Genomic DNA, 15759 nt, shown 5'->3' on the forward strand with positions numbered 1-15759 from the left:
ACAGAGAAACCTGTCTTGAAAAAACAAAACAAACAAAAAAACCCTCAAAACAACAAAGTGGAAAGCCACTAGGACACCTGGCATAGGAAGAGGACTTAGCTACATCTCGACTAAGGTTTCCAGGATCAACACAGAATATCTCATGTCTGTAATTAGAGAACCTTCTTGACATGCTGAAGAGCCAACTCTATTAGACATAGGAAGAAATTCCAGGAATGTGGCAGAGTCAACGCATTCCCAATGAAATACAGACACAAGCCTGTGGAGAAAAACACCATGTTTTACAGAAAGTGCAGAAGGAAGTCATGGCTCTGGGCAGAAATGCTGTAAACATTGTTCACGTCCATGCTTGTGACCAACCCACATTTAAGTCTAAAACTTGACCAAGTGTAAAAGTCTGTAAAAGTCATTTTGTTTTTCTCTTCCCTCTCCACTGTCTTTCTTGCAGTTGCAGTCAGATAATTTGTCTTCTCTTCAAGAGTGCCGGCTTAGAAAGAATCAGCAGAGTAAATGAATGAAACATCTATACTGTACTGCCCCTCCCGAAGCTAGGGGATCACTGCAGAAGAGAGGGTGAAAAGTGTCTAAGAGCCAGAGGTGTTAAGATGTCTACAAGGAAACAGCCGGGACTTAGCAGGGCAGCTGCCCATATGGACTCACAGTGGTTGTGATAACATTCACAAGACCTATGCAAGCCTAAGCCACACCAAATTCCAGCATGGAGAGGAAAGTGGGACACACAGCCCACCACTAGCCAGGGAGCTTTTGGTGAATGATAGCTGCTGGGAAAGAGAAAGACAGCATTCTCTAAGACTGTATTCCCTGATAAGTCAACCACCATCCACACATCCAAGAATACTGGGGCAGCACAGATTGGTCCTGAACAATTGGTGTAGAGGGGGGTGCCTTGAAATTGGATGGGTAAGAGGTGGGGGATGGGCCTGGGGAGAGATGGAGGACAGAGGACCAATATGATCAAAACCCACTGTATGAAACTCTCAAAGAAGTAATTAAAAAGAAGAAATGCAGCCCGGTGTTGGTGGCGCATGCCTTTAATCCCAGAACCGGAAGGCAGAGGCAGGCGGATCTCTGTGAGTTCGAGGCCAGCCCGCTCTCCAGAGCGAGTGCCAGGATAGGCTCCAAAGCTACACAGAGAAACCCTGTCTCGAAAAACCAAAAGAGAAGAAGAAGAAGAAGAAGAAGAAGAAGAAGAAGAAGAAGAAGAAGAAGAAGAAGAAGAAGAAGAAGAAGAAGAAGAAACGCAGAGCAAGTCTAGGGAGCCCTTGCATTATGATCGCCACAGGAATCATGGGTAACAGCTGCTAAAAGCATCAGCTAGAGGACAGGTAGCCAACTTTATAATAGATACATCAGGCTGGAAACTCGTGAGCTTAGAAGTGGGGCAGAGCCTTCTAAAGGGAAAACACAGTGGAAATACATCTAAAGAGATAAAGCTTCAGAGCCCTAAGGAGAGCCTGATCCAACCAGTCCCTCAGATCCATTACAAGGGGACAGGAAATACAGGAGCCAGGGAAATGTTTTAACAAGAACACAGAGACACAATCAGCTAGATTACAAATACAGGCGCCCTACAAGACCTGGTCTCCTCAATAAATAAGGCCAAGAAAAACCACTGGATGGAATTGTAACAGACTAAAATAAGCCTAAAATTTAGACTCACACAAATGTGTCCTTACCGGCGTCATTTGATCCCCATTTGAACAAACGCACCTCAAAGGGACTTTTCCAGGATTGTACAATTTGAATACAGACTATCAGGTTACATAAGAACTTATTTTTAAATTGCTAACTGTGATAATAATATTGTATTGGTTTGCTAAAGGGATAAAACATTAAAAAAAAAGCATGGCACACATATAGAAATCCAATTAGCAGAACATCAGGAAGTAGATACTTGACATATACGGACCCCGTTTTGAGAAAAAAAAATATATCTTTCTGGTAGATGTGGAATTCCAAACAACTACAAAGCAGGTCACTTGACTTCCATCCTTCAAAGGATGGGGCTAAGGATATCTCAGAGGGGTAAATACCACACGGCCCAGGTTTCCTTCTGTTTCCAGATGTTGTCCCATTTAAAATGCAAGCATACATCTAAAGACAAAACTCTGAAATACCACACGCACTATATTAGAAGGCTTACGAAACAGAGCTGACGAGCAAGTATGTCTCTGGGGTCTCTTCCTGAAGCGCTGAACTTATTTTCCTTCCTGCAGCTTTACTGATGGACGTCTTCAACTTCTTAGCCAGTTTTTTAGGGGTGTTGATTATGGAAGAGTCCTCTGCACTACAGCTGTACACTTCTATCTTTATCCGGAAGTCTGGGCCTGCTTCGCTGCTAAGAACAAGAGCAGTTGTGATGCTGGGAGTCAAATTCAGTGGGAAATAAAACTACAGCACCTTGGCTGTTTCTACAATATTCAAAACTCAGTATTTAAAACGTACATAAGGAGACACAATTGCTGCATTTGTTTAGTTTCAGACTGGCTTTTGAGCGTGGCTGTAACTTTTAGAGCTGTTAGTTTCTAAACCATAGTCTTGGGGACTTGGGGAATGACTTCTTTGCTGAAACACTTGCTAAAGCAAGCATGAGTACCTGATCTGGCAGCCTAACCTAATCAGTGCGCCCTAGGCCAGCAAGAATGTTACACAGTAGACAGGTTCCAAGGTTGTGTGTGTGTGTGTGTGTGTATATATATATATATATATATATATATATATATAGAGAGAGAGAGAGAGAGAGAGAGAGAACATCCCCATAGACATTCACAGCACACAGAAGAACATGTGTGCACACATATACACAACACACGAAAACAAGTGAGTACTTTACTTCAATGAACCAACACACATAGGCATAGTACTTAAAAAACATAAAGAATAAGACATTCTGTTTTTCCTTCATAGTCCTTTACTACCAAAACTTTATTTATATTATATCTGGAATTTCCTGAAACAACTATCCATCCTGAACAGAATCCATGGAACCTCAAATTCCTATTTGCCTTCATACCTAGGCAGTCAATCCATTGCCTCACTGTAGCTAACAGCTATCAGCATTGTACTACTTGGTTATAGATATGGGAAGGACCACAAAACCAAGATAAAAGGATGTACTTGAAAGCACAGGCTCCCAGAGGGCATGCACTGCCTTGATGAAGGCTGTGTCTTCACGAAGCACCATGCCTGAAAGTAGAAGGTACCTGATAGGCATCTATTAAAACCTATTCAGAAATTCTCCAGTTTGCCTAGGGAGATGGTTCAGTGGGTAGGTGCCTGCTTAACAAGCACAGGGACCTTAGTTTGGGTCCCCAAACCCATAAATCAGATGTGGTGGCCCATGTCTGTAATTCTAGCCCTCCTCTGGCAAGATTGGAGGCAGACACAGAAGCCCATGGGCCAGCTTGTTTGGTACATACAACAGTGACCAGTAAAAACCAGATGCTGGCTCATACTAGGTAAAAGACTAAGGTCTACACTGGAGGTTGTCCTCTGACCTCCACACCTGCTCCATGTCACAGCTGTCCTCTCACACTCCCACACAAACATGCACACAAAGAAAAAAAACCAATAAGTAAATAAGCGAATGAAGGAATAAATAGAAACTCTACGGTTTAGGATGCACAATGACTGGCTTTACTTTTTCTAGGTACAGTGAGCTACCATTACCATAGAAACACACTGTGTTGTTACTAAGAGCAAAACACACCTAGGAGGGCACCAGTCTGCAGATGTGACCTGAAGACAGAAGGTAGCCATGGGGACTTTAAAATTCAAATGGCCAGTCTACAGGTTTGGATAAATCTAAGGACCAACTTCAGATATTTTTATAGTTCCTTACTTGGCAACTTCTAAACATACAGTATTCCTGGTAATGAGTAACAAATGTCAATATTTAGAAGAAAACCAGAGATTCATAAATATTGAAGACTTATTAAAAACAAGCATCATAACACAAAGCACATTTTTTAACATTTAGAACATTTGTCAGCAGCTATTTTTAGGCCAATTTAAAATATTTATACCAAAAAATACCAATAAATCACATGTTGTCTTCCAAGTCATTTGTATTGTTCTTCCTGCAAGGGGGGAGGGGAGTCCATCTAACTTTTGTCTTTGTGGAAAAAAAAAAAAACAAAGCCAATAGGGGAGTGATGTGAAGAAAAGAGCCAATTAGTGAACGAGTGGGCTAATTTTGGCAGGAAACAAAATGTCATTAGCAACATCTGAAAATAGAAATCAAGATACAGAGATAATGAAGGAAATACCCTTTAGCCTAAATTATACAAGAACTTGGGACAGGACATTAACTAAATTCCTCTGGCTTAAAGACAACTTGTAAAATGGCCTGTGTTGCTGCTAATAGCTCAGGGTGACATGTTGTTTTGTCCTATACAGTTACTCCAGGACACTAGCTCAGAAGTGTCTGCCATGGTCCTGTCAGTTTTACGTGACTGGCAAAAGCAGTCCTCTGAAATCTCAAGTGTCAATGGACACGGCAATGGATGGACTACTGATTCCATGAGAGCAGTCCGGCAGCTATTACCCCTCAATATGGAAATGACATCTTGAAAGCTCCCAAACAACAAATCCCAGGAGGCAGGAGGCCAACAAAGTCTTTGAAAGAGAGGCCAGGAAAAACTCATGGTGGTTAAAAATGATCTCCACGGCTACCCGAGGAGGAGCTGTTTCTGTCTCTCTGTGTGATGGCCATAATAAAAAGAGCCTGCATAGAGCAGGGCAATAAAACAGCCCTTAAGATGGCCAGGCTGTTCTTCACTGTTTGAGTACATGAGAAGTCCACTATAGGAGAAAGAACGCCCCAACACCATGGTAAGCACTTAGAGAATGGCTCATAAGTAAACATGCTTGACTACTTTATTACATTTCTCAGTAAATTTATGCACAAATTCACTGTACATCAAACACAAAGCGAAATTCTAATATAGCTTAGTTAATGAGAGGAATAGAAATATTTATAAAAAGCTTGTCAGAGCCAATGAGCCAACTATTTGCTCCTCTTATTAATTATAAGATTTCTATTTTATTCTGAATCCTGCCCCCCCTCATCTATCTTTTAAACATTTAAAGCTGTTAATACTCTGAAAAGGATCCAAGGACCATCAGGACATAGGCCACCAGAAACCAAAGACAGCAATCAGTCCTTCTTCACAGGTAAGAAAAGGAAGCAGAACTTCAGATTTCATTCTTTAAAAATTAAAGATACTTACAATAGGGTGATGTTGTCAAAACATATATCTGTGATGGTCTGGTCCACAATCACCATGTCGGTATCAAATACCTCGGCTCCCATCCTGAACAAACAAAAGATGGCGTAGCGTTGTGTGCCTAGAGGAGAGATGACGGTAGAAGCCATCACAAGCAGGACACATCACACCCGTGTGAGACACTTGCCTCGCACGCCTCCAACTGACCGGCCATAGCTCTAGCCACTAACTCCTGTGTTTGCAACGGTCCCTCACCAACTCAAACCCAACCTCAAACCAAGGAGCATCAAAAATAAACACGAGCCCCTCAAGTTCCAAAGACAGCCTGAGAATCAAATCTAGTCACTAACAAACTCTCCACCCTATGAGAAAATTAAACACACCACTTAAGGATCCCCTCTGTCACTTGATGTCCAAATCTTAAGAAAAAGTGATGTCTAAAGGCAATCGCATCAACAGCAGCCAAATGTCTTCCACCAAACTAAAAGCAAGGAAAGAAACCACCTGAAAATCCTCAACAGCCAAAAGGCAGGCAAAGCAATGATAAAAAGACAAGGGAATACAAAAAGCAGGAATAAAACAGACAGGGGCTACAAAAACATAGCAGCTAGGCCTTTCGATTTGGTGATGTTCTTAAAAACACTAGGTGATTAAAAGGTCAAATCCTCATTATTGAGAAAATGTCGTTCTTTAGGAAAAGTTTATCCTCTATAGTAATCAGAAGATTGACTCGATACCCACATGCCTTCCTTGGCAAAGTAAATTATAGGTCCTAACTGAAAAACACACATTAACCCAATCTAAGTTCTCCATATAAAACTAATTATGCCCAATACCATTCAGCTTTTAGAATATGGAGAACAAAGCCATCACAATAGACCAGGCAGATAAAGGACTATTGGATAGCTCAACTTTGCCTCACACAACTAGGAAGCATTTGAGGTTAATGTCCGTGGTCCAAGCAATACACAGATTTGTGAAGACTGCATACAGCCAATAAAACAGTGAAGGAAAAAGAAAAGATCAGATCAAACCTTTCATTACATCCTGTTAAATAATCTAACATAGCAAAGCTGAGACCTCCCAGGTGGTATCAGAGAGGAAAAAAAAAAAAAACCAATAGTACCACCTTTGCTTACTCACCCCAGGCATTTTTTAATATGTGTGTGCTTGGGCGGGGGGTTGGGGTTGGGGGAGGGCTGTCTACCTTCCTCCTCATCTCTCTTCCATGAGCCCATCACTCAGTTTCCCACCAATGATAGGAAAGTGTACTTGGTTTGCACCATCTTACTCTGAATCAGGGAACTGATAACACACAGACCCCATATCAGAAAGCAACAGCTCTGTACTTATTGCCAAATGGCAGCGATATATCTCAGTACCGACCAACTCTGTCCTCAGAAACCACAAATTTGTGTCCTGAGCACTAAAGAAAACACTCCTGATTACAAAATAAAACCATACGTACATTCTTTATTACTGAAGTGATCAGAGTCTTTCCACATTAGTGGTATTCGGATATCTATAAAGAGGGCAAAAAAAAATGACAATTATTTTCACAATTTTATTTTACCCATGATGCGAACATCTGAATTCCAGAATAGATTGCGCCCATCAAAGCCAAGATGAAATACACACAGGACATTTTCTAATTATTGTTTACAGTTGATTTTTAAAATACTTTATTTTTATGTGTATGTGTATTTTGCCTGCATGTATATCTCTGCCTAACTTGCATGTCTGATGCCCACGAAGGGCAAAAGAGGGCCCTGGATCTCAGGTTGCACATGGTTGTGAGCCACTACGTGGGTGCTGGGAACCCAACTCTGCAAGAGCAATGCACACTCTTAGCCACTGAGCCATCTCTCTAGCGGTACAGGTGATAATTTCAGAGGTTATTAAATATGTGTGAAATTTGGAGGTATTGGAAGTGAACACATTCTTTTAAATAATCATTTTAGCTCCACATCTATTGCCCCCCCCCCCCCCCCCCGCTTTAGGATGCCTTCCCAGATGTGCCACTCTGAGCCCGTGTCTGTTCCTGGCCCAAACACTTCATAGATGGAACCAAATCAGATATCAACAACTATACTTCCCAATGCCAACACTGTGCTAGAATTGCTGTCTTTTGGAGGCATCTGACTGTCACGGTTCTTTATATGAATTTTACAATTTGGTCAAAATTCCCTCTCAATTTATTTAGGAACTCAAAACTTTTATTTTTTTAACATTTACTCTCCCTCCCTCCCTCTCTTCCTCTCTATCCCCCTGTGTGTGTGTGTGTGTGTGTTTAGTGTGTGTGTGTGTGTGTGTGTGTGTGTGTGTGTGTGTGTAGGTCAGAGGCAACTTGTGAAAGTTGGTTCTCTCCTTCTACCATGTGGGTCCCAGGAACTGAACTCAAGTCATCAGGGTTGGAGGCAAGCACCTTTACCTATGGAGCCCTCTCATGGGCCCAGGGAACTAATATATTTACTTTGAACATTTTCTCTAACTTTGGCCTTTTTGTTTGAGGGCTGGAGCTCAGGCCCAGGGGTTCGGAAGAGCCTCCTACTGAGCTATGCCTGCAGCTCCTACCCTTACATTTTAATTAAGGTTATTCTTGAATATTTAATGCTTGAGGGGAGTTGTCGACTTATTGTAAATTGCATTTTTTTCTTTCATTATATTCTGTAGCAAGTTATTGCTGGTTTTAAGAAAAACTACCACTTTTTATTTATTTATCCTAAATCCAGCCACATTTTACTGAATGTTTTAATTCCAGTGTCTCAGTAACTTCCCTTAGGGTCAAATCCATCCACCATCCATTAGCTTCAAAAAGTATCCAATCTGCCTATTCATTTTCAATAGCTTCATTTTTCAGTCATTGCTTTAGCTACAATTCCAAAGCAGTGTTAGATGATGTTGACATAATAGACATTGTTATTTTTGTTCTTGGTTTTAATGGGAATGCCTTTGTCTTAGAGTTACAGCTCGGCTGACCACAATGGCTGCCTCCTTTCATTCCATGACCATTCCATGGTCAATGGTTTCTCACTGCAGCTGTCCTGGTTGTGGTGGGGAAGCTTTAACTATTCACACTCTCATGGAAGGACCCTAACCCTGGTTTCCTAAGCTGCTTCCCCACAGCCAGGGGGTCAATCCTGCTCTCCTCGTCCCAACTCCATATAAACCAAGGGAGAGAGAGGATTTCCCATATAAACCAAGGGAGAGAGAGGATTTCCAATCTGTCTCCCAGTTGGCCATGTATTCTTCAGGCAACAAAGGATCCAGCTTCCAATGACAGAAACACCTTCCAGATTCTGGCAAACGACCACCTGGGTTTTAGCTTACAGTAGTTCACCTTTGTTTTTTCTCTTTATTGACAGTTCATGCCAAACTAAGACAGCCCAAACGGGCTAGCTAACCTGATGTATCAGGTCCCAGACTATAATCTGGTGAAGAGACAACTAGGGACTTGGGGCATTGGCACTTGCGCCACAACTATAGTTTGGGGTCCCAGAACCCACTTACATGCAGGATGGCTGTGGCAGCCACCTGTAATTCCAGCCTCAGGGGGGTCCCCAAAGAACGCTGGCTCTAGAGACTAGTCATTGCCAGGGACCTGTGGGTTTGACAGACAGACGCTGCCTCAAAATTAATAAGGTAGAAGAATGGTTGGGAATGACGCCACCTCAGGACCCCACATATATGCATGCATGTACTTACACATGTCCACAAACATGCAAGCATGCACACACACATATGAAAATAAAAAAAAAAGTGAGAAAACCACTGAGGTGCATGGCTGACTGATTTGGCTTAGTCGCTGAATCGGGAGTTGGTAAAAACACACACCAACTGCCACAGTGCCATTACCTGCCGTAGAAGGTATGGGGACGGACTTGTTATTTTTATAGTTATGAAGCTCTGGCCAGTGGAAGCAGGTACAAGAAACTCAAAACCCAGGTCTGCCCTGTTTACAGTGCAATCTCAGAAACATTATGACACTTGGCTGTAAGTGTCCAGCGAGGCAAAACTCATGTTAATGACACATGCATCCCACTTCCGGGTTTCTTGGGAAGAAAAAAAACATGCTTTGGGGGAAGACGGCCTCGGCTTTTGTACAAAGATATCTGCGATGATGAAAAGACCCGTCTTACCGTATTTTTGTTGTAGACCCTTTCTAAATGCAGTGGAAGCAAACAAGCACTCTCAGTACGAAAACAGATGGCAATGATCACAGGACTCACAGAACAGCCTGAAGGGACCAGCTCCCCATTTCAGCAGCCATAACAGCTTGTCTGACCTTGTCTTAGTCACTAAGGTCAGATGCCTGCCCCTGTCGCAGCCATAACAGCTGAACATGTGCTTGTCTGATCTTGTCCTAGTCACTAGAAAGTCAGATCCCTGCCTCGTGGCAAGGAACCAATTAGAAGTTAGCTGGTGGTGCTATGCTTTACGGCTCTGGGTGTGCTTTACGGATAAGCACACAGCAATGCAACAGCACGCAGAGCACAGCAACCGCCCTGGGAGGGCCTATGGGCCATAACAACCAGTTGGCCAATCAACACAGGGCAAGCCCTCCAAGCCTGGAGGCACACCAATCCTGAGCCTGTGCGTACCCCTAGACACTCCCCTTACGCTGCCCTACAAGATCTCTATGCAGTCGGTTCGAACTGTCTTTGCTAGCCATCAGCCATGGCGGGTGGGTGAAAGACCCGAGCTAACATGGGGTTAGCTCGTTAAACAACAATAAAGCCTCATGCAATTTGCATCAAGCTTTGGAATCCGCCTGGTGATTGGGGTGACCAAGGTCCTGGGCTGAGACCCCGGAGGCCTGAGTTTTCCAGGGGTCTAACAAGACCACCTACCTCATCTGCCTATGGAGCCGTGGCTTACTAGAAGCAAGGGAAGGAGGGCAATATTGAAGTGATGGTGGAAGATCTCCTCTGAAGTTCTGCAATAGTAAATCTACTCGTGTTAAAATGTATTTAAACAGAGTAAAGAGGGCTCTGCAAATGGCCTATGTTGGCAGCAAAAGGACACAGACAATGCAGCCAGGCCTTGTGTCGGCTGCAAGCAGAAGAGCAAGCATGAACACAAATAACCACAAAACAGGCAACAGGTTTTTGTGCAGCTCATCTAATTCTCTGAAGCACTCTTTGCTCGGCAGAGGGCAATGACTCCAATAAGGTCCTAAAATAAAATGTATGTCTGTCCTCCTTGCATAGTAACTTCTGACCAGCCCTGACTGTGCGTGATGGAGGTAGAGAATGGTCCCTTGTGCGGCAAACCTGGTGACATAGCAGCTAGGCCAATGGGATGAGCCAGCTATTGCTGGAAGCCAGTGCAGGGCACACTGGTGTTTCTAGGATGTGCTGACGCAAGCCTGCCATGCTAATCATGCTTCATCTCTATGCCATTGTCTTGGGTGACCCTGCCATTTTGGAGAAACTGAGACTACACAGCCTAAGCGCCATCTAGTGGCAAGGCGCCTTCTAACTCTGCTGACAGGAAGCATCACTGGAGCCTGAGTGAGCCATAATGGGAGGGTTTAGAGATGAGCAAAGAGATCCTGGAGAAAATACCACAATTTCACAACCCAATTAGGTGTCTCAACCAGGGCTTTTGTTGACAAGGGAAGGAAAAAAAATATCTGCCTAAAGCACGTGGGGTGGGTAATGGGAGACAGAGCCAGAGAAAGAATTGGGCCAGAATGGAAAACTTGGCGGGACTGGGGCAGTTTGGATTTTACAAGCTGAAAGTGGTCGGTCATCTATCCAGCATTCACTGAGCAATCACCAGTGAATCACCAGCCAAGCCCAGTGTCAGTGGCTTTGGTGTGATGTGATAAACAAAATAAACACGGGGCCAACCCCCATGAAACTTTCGTCTTAGAGAATCACCAAACAGACAAGGCAGGGAGAGGAAGCCTGTGGGTTTGCACACACAGCAAGCAGGTAATTTAACACACCCTCTGCACGTTCCACAGTCTAAAGGGAGGACAAATCTACATGGTGTATGTTAACAGAGGATGTAGCTTCCCCAAACCGCAAAGTTACACCCAATTGTAGAGCATAATGATAAAATAGTTTGGAATAAATCTTCTGAGAGAGGTATGAGCAACGAAAATGGAGACACTGGAAATTCAGAATATACAAGGCCAGCAATGCTAGCCACTTTAGAAACATATTCAGCAACACAGGGACACGTCCACAGCATACCTGACAGAGCAATCTTCCCTCTGCAGGCTCTCTGCTCTCTACTTTCACAGCTCCCATCACTGTCAAGAGAAAAATACATCAGCACCAACCAAGGTCTTTTTTAAATAAGCACCTATTTCAAGTCTTTCACAAATCGCCAAACTTCAAAATAAATACACACCTATCAATATTAATTACTAAAATGGGGCATTTGGCTCAAAAGATGTTTGGTCAACAGCTAGCTAGCTTTCAGAGAGATATAGAGACACGATCTTCTGAGTTTATATAAATTATTATACTTCCTAATAGCATGTACTGGTGACACTATGATCGTGGTCTTGCTGACACTCAACACAATGGACAGTATTGTCCCTGTCCCTGGAACTGCAATCACAAGAACCTACATTTCGAGTTCATCAGCTTTACTGGCCTAACGGAGTCAGGTGTGCCTACATCATGCTGCAAGCTGCTATCCCTGAAGCTGAAAACAACAACAACAACAACAAAACCCAACTCATCTTACACTGTAATTTACGTGCAGTTAGCATAGTATCTCATTTCTCACGAGTTCCAAAGAACCAGCACGCAGTAGATTAATATGAGAGGACAGAAAGCAGAGAGGAAAACAGAAAACCTCTTTCAAGGGAATCCTGAGATGCAAGACAACCTCACTCCCAAAGTCTTTATCCACTGATACGAAGTGAGACACCATTCAAGCTGGAAGATCATGCCTTCAAGGCCAGCCTGTGCTACTGAAAAGCCAGTCTCACAAACAAAGCAAGGGAACGGGTGATGGCTCAGTGGATAAAGTCATTTGCAGTCAAACCTGGGGACCTGAGTTTCATCTCCAGGACCCACATGATGCAAAGAAGGAACAGATTCCTGAGAAGTTATGATATAAAAATATTCTCAAACTATGATATAAATCCAATTAGACATAAAATTTTGCAGAATTAAGTCAGTCTTTTAAAAATTGAGAAAACTCGAACCTCGAATTTCTGAAACTCCCCTTACTTTCAGTTTAGACACTTTTGGGTGCAAAAGTGGGATGTTTTCCCAATTCATCCAAATTAACCGAGAAATTGCTAAATACGGTTGTTTTATTAGGTTAAAGATACATATGTGTGAAAAGCTGCAATGGTCACACCAGCTCTGAATGCTGCAATTAGTCAAACCAAGCAAAGAACAAAGGTACAGTGGACCCCTTCAAGCAAACCCAGTTCAGAATGTTATCTTGGTAAGACCTGCACATGCTAATTTTTTTCAGAGCTGAGGACCGAACCTAGGGCCCATTACTCTACCACTGAAATGAGTAACTTCCCAAGCCCTACATGCTCATTTTAAGAGAAAAACACATAAACACAAACTTAACTTACATAGACTTCTGCCTGTAGATACCGAAAATGCACAACAGAGGGCGCCAACCTGCCACTCTGTTGCTCAAAAATCTGTATGAAAATGCTCTGGGTAAACACAGCTCGGCCTGTTTTATATTGTTCCATATGGGGGTTTTAAACAGCATTTCTGTGCCAGAACTGGTGCATTGTAACAATAAATAGCATAATGACAACAATATTTTACATTTTCTTAATGAAATAGTAACAGGATTCTAAGTGGTATTCTGTCATTTGAGAGCATATTATAAAACCCTCTGCCTTTTATGCAAATAAGTGAAAACTAAAACACTCAGAAATACACAGCGTAGAACTTAAAGCCACCCGAAAACTATGATGGTAACAGACTCATGATGCCCTAGATTATACCCAAGTGTGATATAATCAGCCCCTTTTCCATAGACACTAAACCATCTAAACGTTAAGAAATAAATTCAGCAGTGTCTCCAAATACATGTTTCATTACAGAACAACTACAAGCACAGAATTTTTCCTTCCCATCTATGCTTTTTCTTCTTTTAACTTACAGTATGCAAGCAATAAAGGAGGAGACTGGGGTGTGAGGGCAGGCAATCATATTCGACTCACAGAGTTACGCCGGCCCCATTAAAAGCTCACAATTACGTTGAATGACACACATAATTAAATCCTATAAATGACTCTAATTAGTGTTATTTTATTTTTACAAAGCCAAATAAAGCATTTCAGGCTTTTAAGTCAAGAAGAGGCGGAATGGTTGGGGTTGGGGGGATGGAGGCTGAGAGGACGGCGCTAATGTGTAAACGCTGTAAGCATGGAGGAGGCTGCTGTGTGATGAGCATCCCACCCAGCACAGGGCCTCACCAGGCCTTAGGCTTTTGGGACTGCTGCTGAGAAAGGCAGGCAGCACATGCATTGTGGGATGGCACATGCAGAAGATCTGAACTTGAGCTTTGGGCCTCACAGTTCACTACCACGTCCCTCCGTGAGTTGCTGCTTGTCTGACAGCACCCACAGAGAGAGAGAAGGGACATACCTAGTCAGCTCATGCAGCTGCCAAATGAAGTGACGATTCTAGTTTGCCTGTGGAATTCTTTAAGGTGTCACACAAACAGGAGCCTGCACTGTGACTACAGATGTTTTGGCTCCAGGGTGGAGCTGAGGCTTAGGGAGAAGCTACACTAAGCTACCTGCTGACGTCATCAGAGTCTAATTTGCAGTTCCCATGAAGCAGTCATCTGAGACTCTCTATACACATCGAGCCAGGGCCTTGCTGTCAATAAGGAAAACGAGGTCTCCTGCAATGTCCACCAAGAGCACAAGCAGAAAATGGGTGCCACAAATACCACCATCTTTGGAAGACAGGAAAGCCTGCTCCTGGAGACCTTATCCCAGAGTTAGGTAACCATTAGCTGATATTACACTAGCCTAGAAAGGAAAAGAATGTGCCCAAAGCTTGACAACACTTGTGGAATTCCAGTACGAGATCCTGGGGACTTGAAATGTACTTAGGTTCAACAATTGCTACTATTGTGGAAGAGATGGGCAGGCACTGGTGGCGCATGCCTTTAATCCCAGCACTCGGAAGGCAGAGGCAAGTTGATCTCTGTGAGTTTGAGGCCATTCTGGTCTACAGAGCGAGTTCCAGGACAGTCAAGGCTACACAGAGAATCCCTGTCTTGAAAAACACTATGTAAATGGGAGGAGAGATGCATGAAGTGGGAGAGAGGTCCTACGTTTAGCATGAAAATAAAAAGAAAGCAGTTAACCTTAAGAGCCCCAAGAAATGATGTCATATCTCATATCCAAGAACCAGAAAAAACAACCAATGTCCCCCCAAAACATTATTATTAAAGGTATGCTCCACTACTCTAAAAGCAAAACACTATTGAGTAAGAAACCCAGAAAGCCCTTCTAGCAACATCCCACTCACACCACCAGGGTCTTGGTGCAGGAAAACACCTTTAAATCATAATATTATGAACAACAATAACAATTGCCAAAAAAGAGACCCTCATATCCATACAAAGCCCCTGTAGAGAGTCAGCTCATGAAAATATTCTAGCAACCACATTTTCAAAAATGAGAAAATAACAAAACACGAACACAATACTCCTGAATGAATTCCGTGCAGTTAAACAGGTCATCGCACATGAGACCAAGGAGGGAAATGCAACTGCGAGCATAGAAAGCCCAAACATGCTGACGTAAGAATGCAGCACAGGCAGACACACAGTGAGAGGGACGAAGAACAGAACTGGAAGGAACAGTCAGGTCTCAGATCGACATTGAAAAGCAAATTGGGGCTGCAGCTGGCAAGAAGGAAAAGAATCAAGTTCTAAGAGATCATAAGGGATGGTCACAGAAGACAGGGCCAGGGTCCAGCGTCTGTGTGAGTGGCAAGAGTTCTTCATTAAAAAAATAACTAGATAAAATTAGCAGCTCATTTTCTAAAATGAAAATTTTCAGATAAGAATCGTGTGTGTGTGTGTGTGTGTGTGTGTGTGTGTGTGTGTGTGTGTGTGTGTAACTAAGCCCAAGAGTTCACCTTACACACATCAAACTTCAACATTAAAATCAAACACTGCTTTCAATCTCCAGGCAAAAGGACCAAGCTATTTACCACAGAAAGATAATTAAGCATTAGTTTTTTTAAAAAAAAAAAAAAAAAAACAAACTAAGACGTGGAAGAGTTTCAAGATTCAAGGGTAGAAATTGCAGCCTAGAAGTTTTGTAATCAGGGAAGCAGCCTTTTAAGTGGCAACTCAAAGGGAAAATACTTGATTTATGCAAGGAAGTGAAGAAGAGAAAGAAAAACCACTCCTTTGTGGAATTTACTAGCTCGTGACAGCATCAGACAGCACATGTCCAATGTCACTGGACGGCACAATGACAAGCAGTGAATGTTATATTGTTTAATAGCAGTCTGGAGTCTGCGGCTCAGGTGGAGATGAC

The 15759-nt window shown here is 42.9% G+C and overlaps 1 protein-coding gene across 3 annotated transcripts in view; it reads right to left on the reverse strand.

Annotated features, from left to right (window-relative positions):
- Rtkn2 (rhotekin 2) overlaps positions 1-15759 on the reverse strand; it is a 67874-nt gene that overhangs the window by 37620 nt on the left and 14495 nt on the right. The window contains exons 3-6 of one of the 3 annotated variants that reach the window (XM_027395061.2): positions 11453-11511; positions 6718-6771; positions 5253-5370; positions 2165-2356 (exon numbers count right to left, since the gene is read on the reverse strand). In XM_027395061.2, the coding sequence (XP_027250862.1) occupies positions 2165-2356; positions 5253-5370; positions 6718-6771; positions 11453-11511 (423 nt within the window). Of the gene's footprint in view, positions 1-2164; positions 2360-5252; positions 5371-6717; positions 6772-11452; positions 11512-15759 lie in introns of all 3 variants that reach the window. The other 2 variants (XM_027395060.1, XM_027395062.2) reach the window with 2 other exon arrangements.

This window comes from Cricetulus griseus (genome assembly GCF_003668045.3).
Source record: "Cricetulus griseus strain 17A/GY chromosome 1 unlocalized genomic scaffold, alternate assembly CriGri-PICRH-1.0 chr1_0, whole genome shotgun sequence".
Classification (NCBI taxonomy): domain Eukaryota; kingdom Metazoa; phylum Chordata; class Mammalia; order Rodentia; family Cricetidae; genus Cricetulus; species Cricetulus griseus.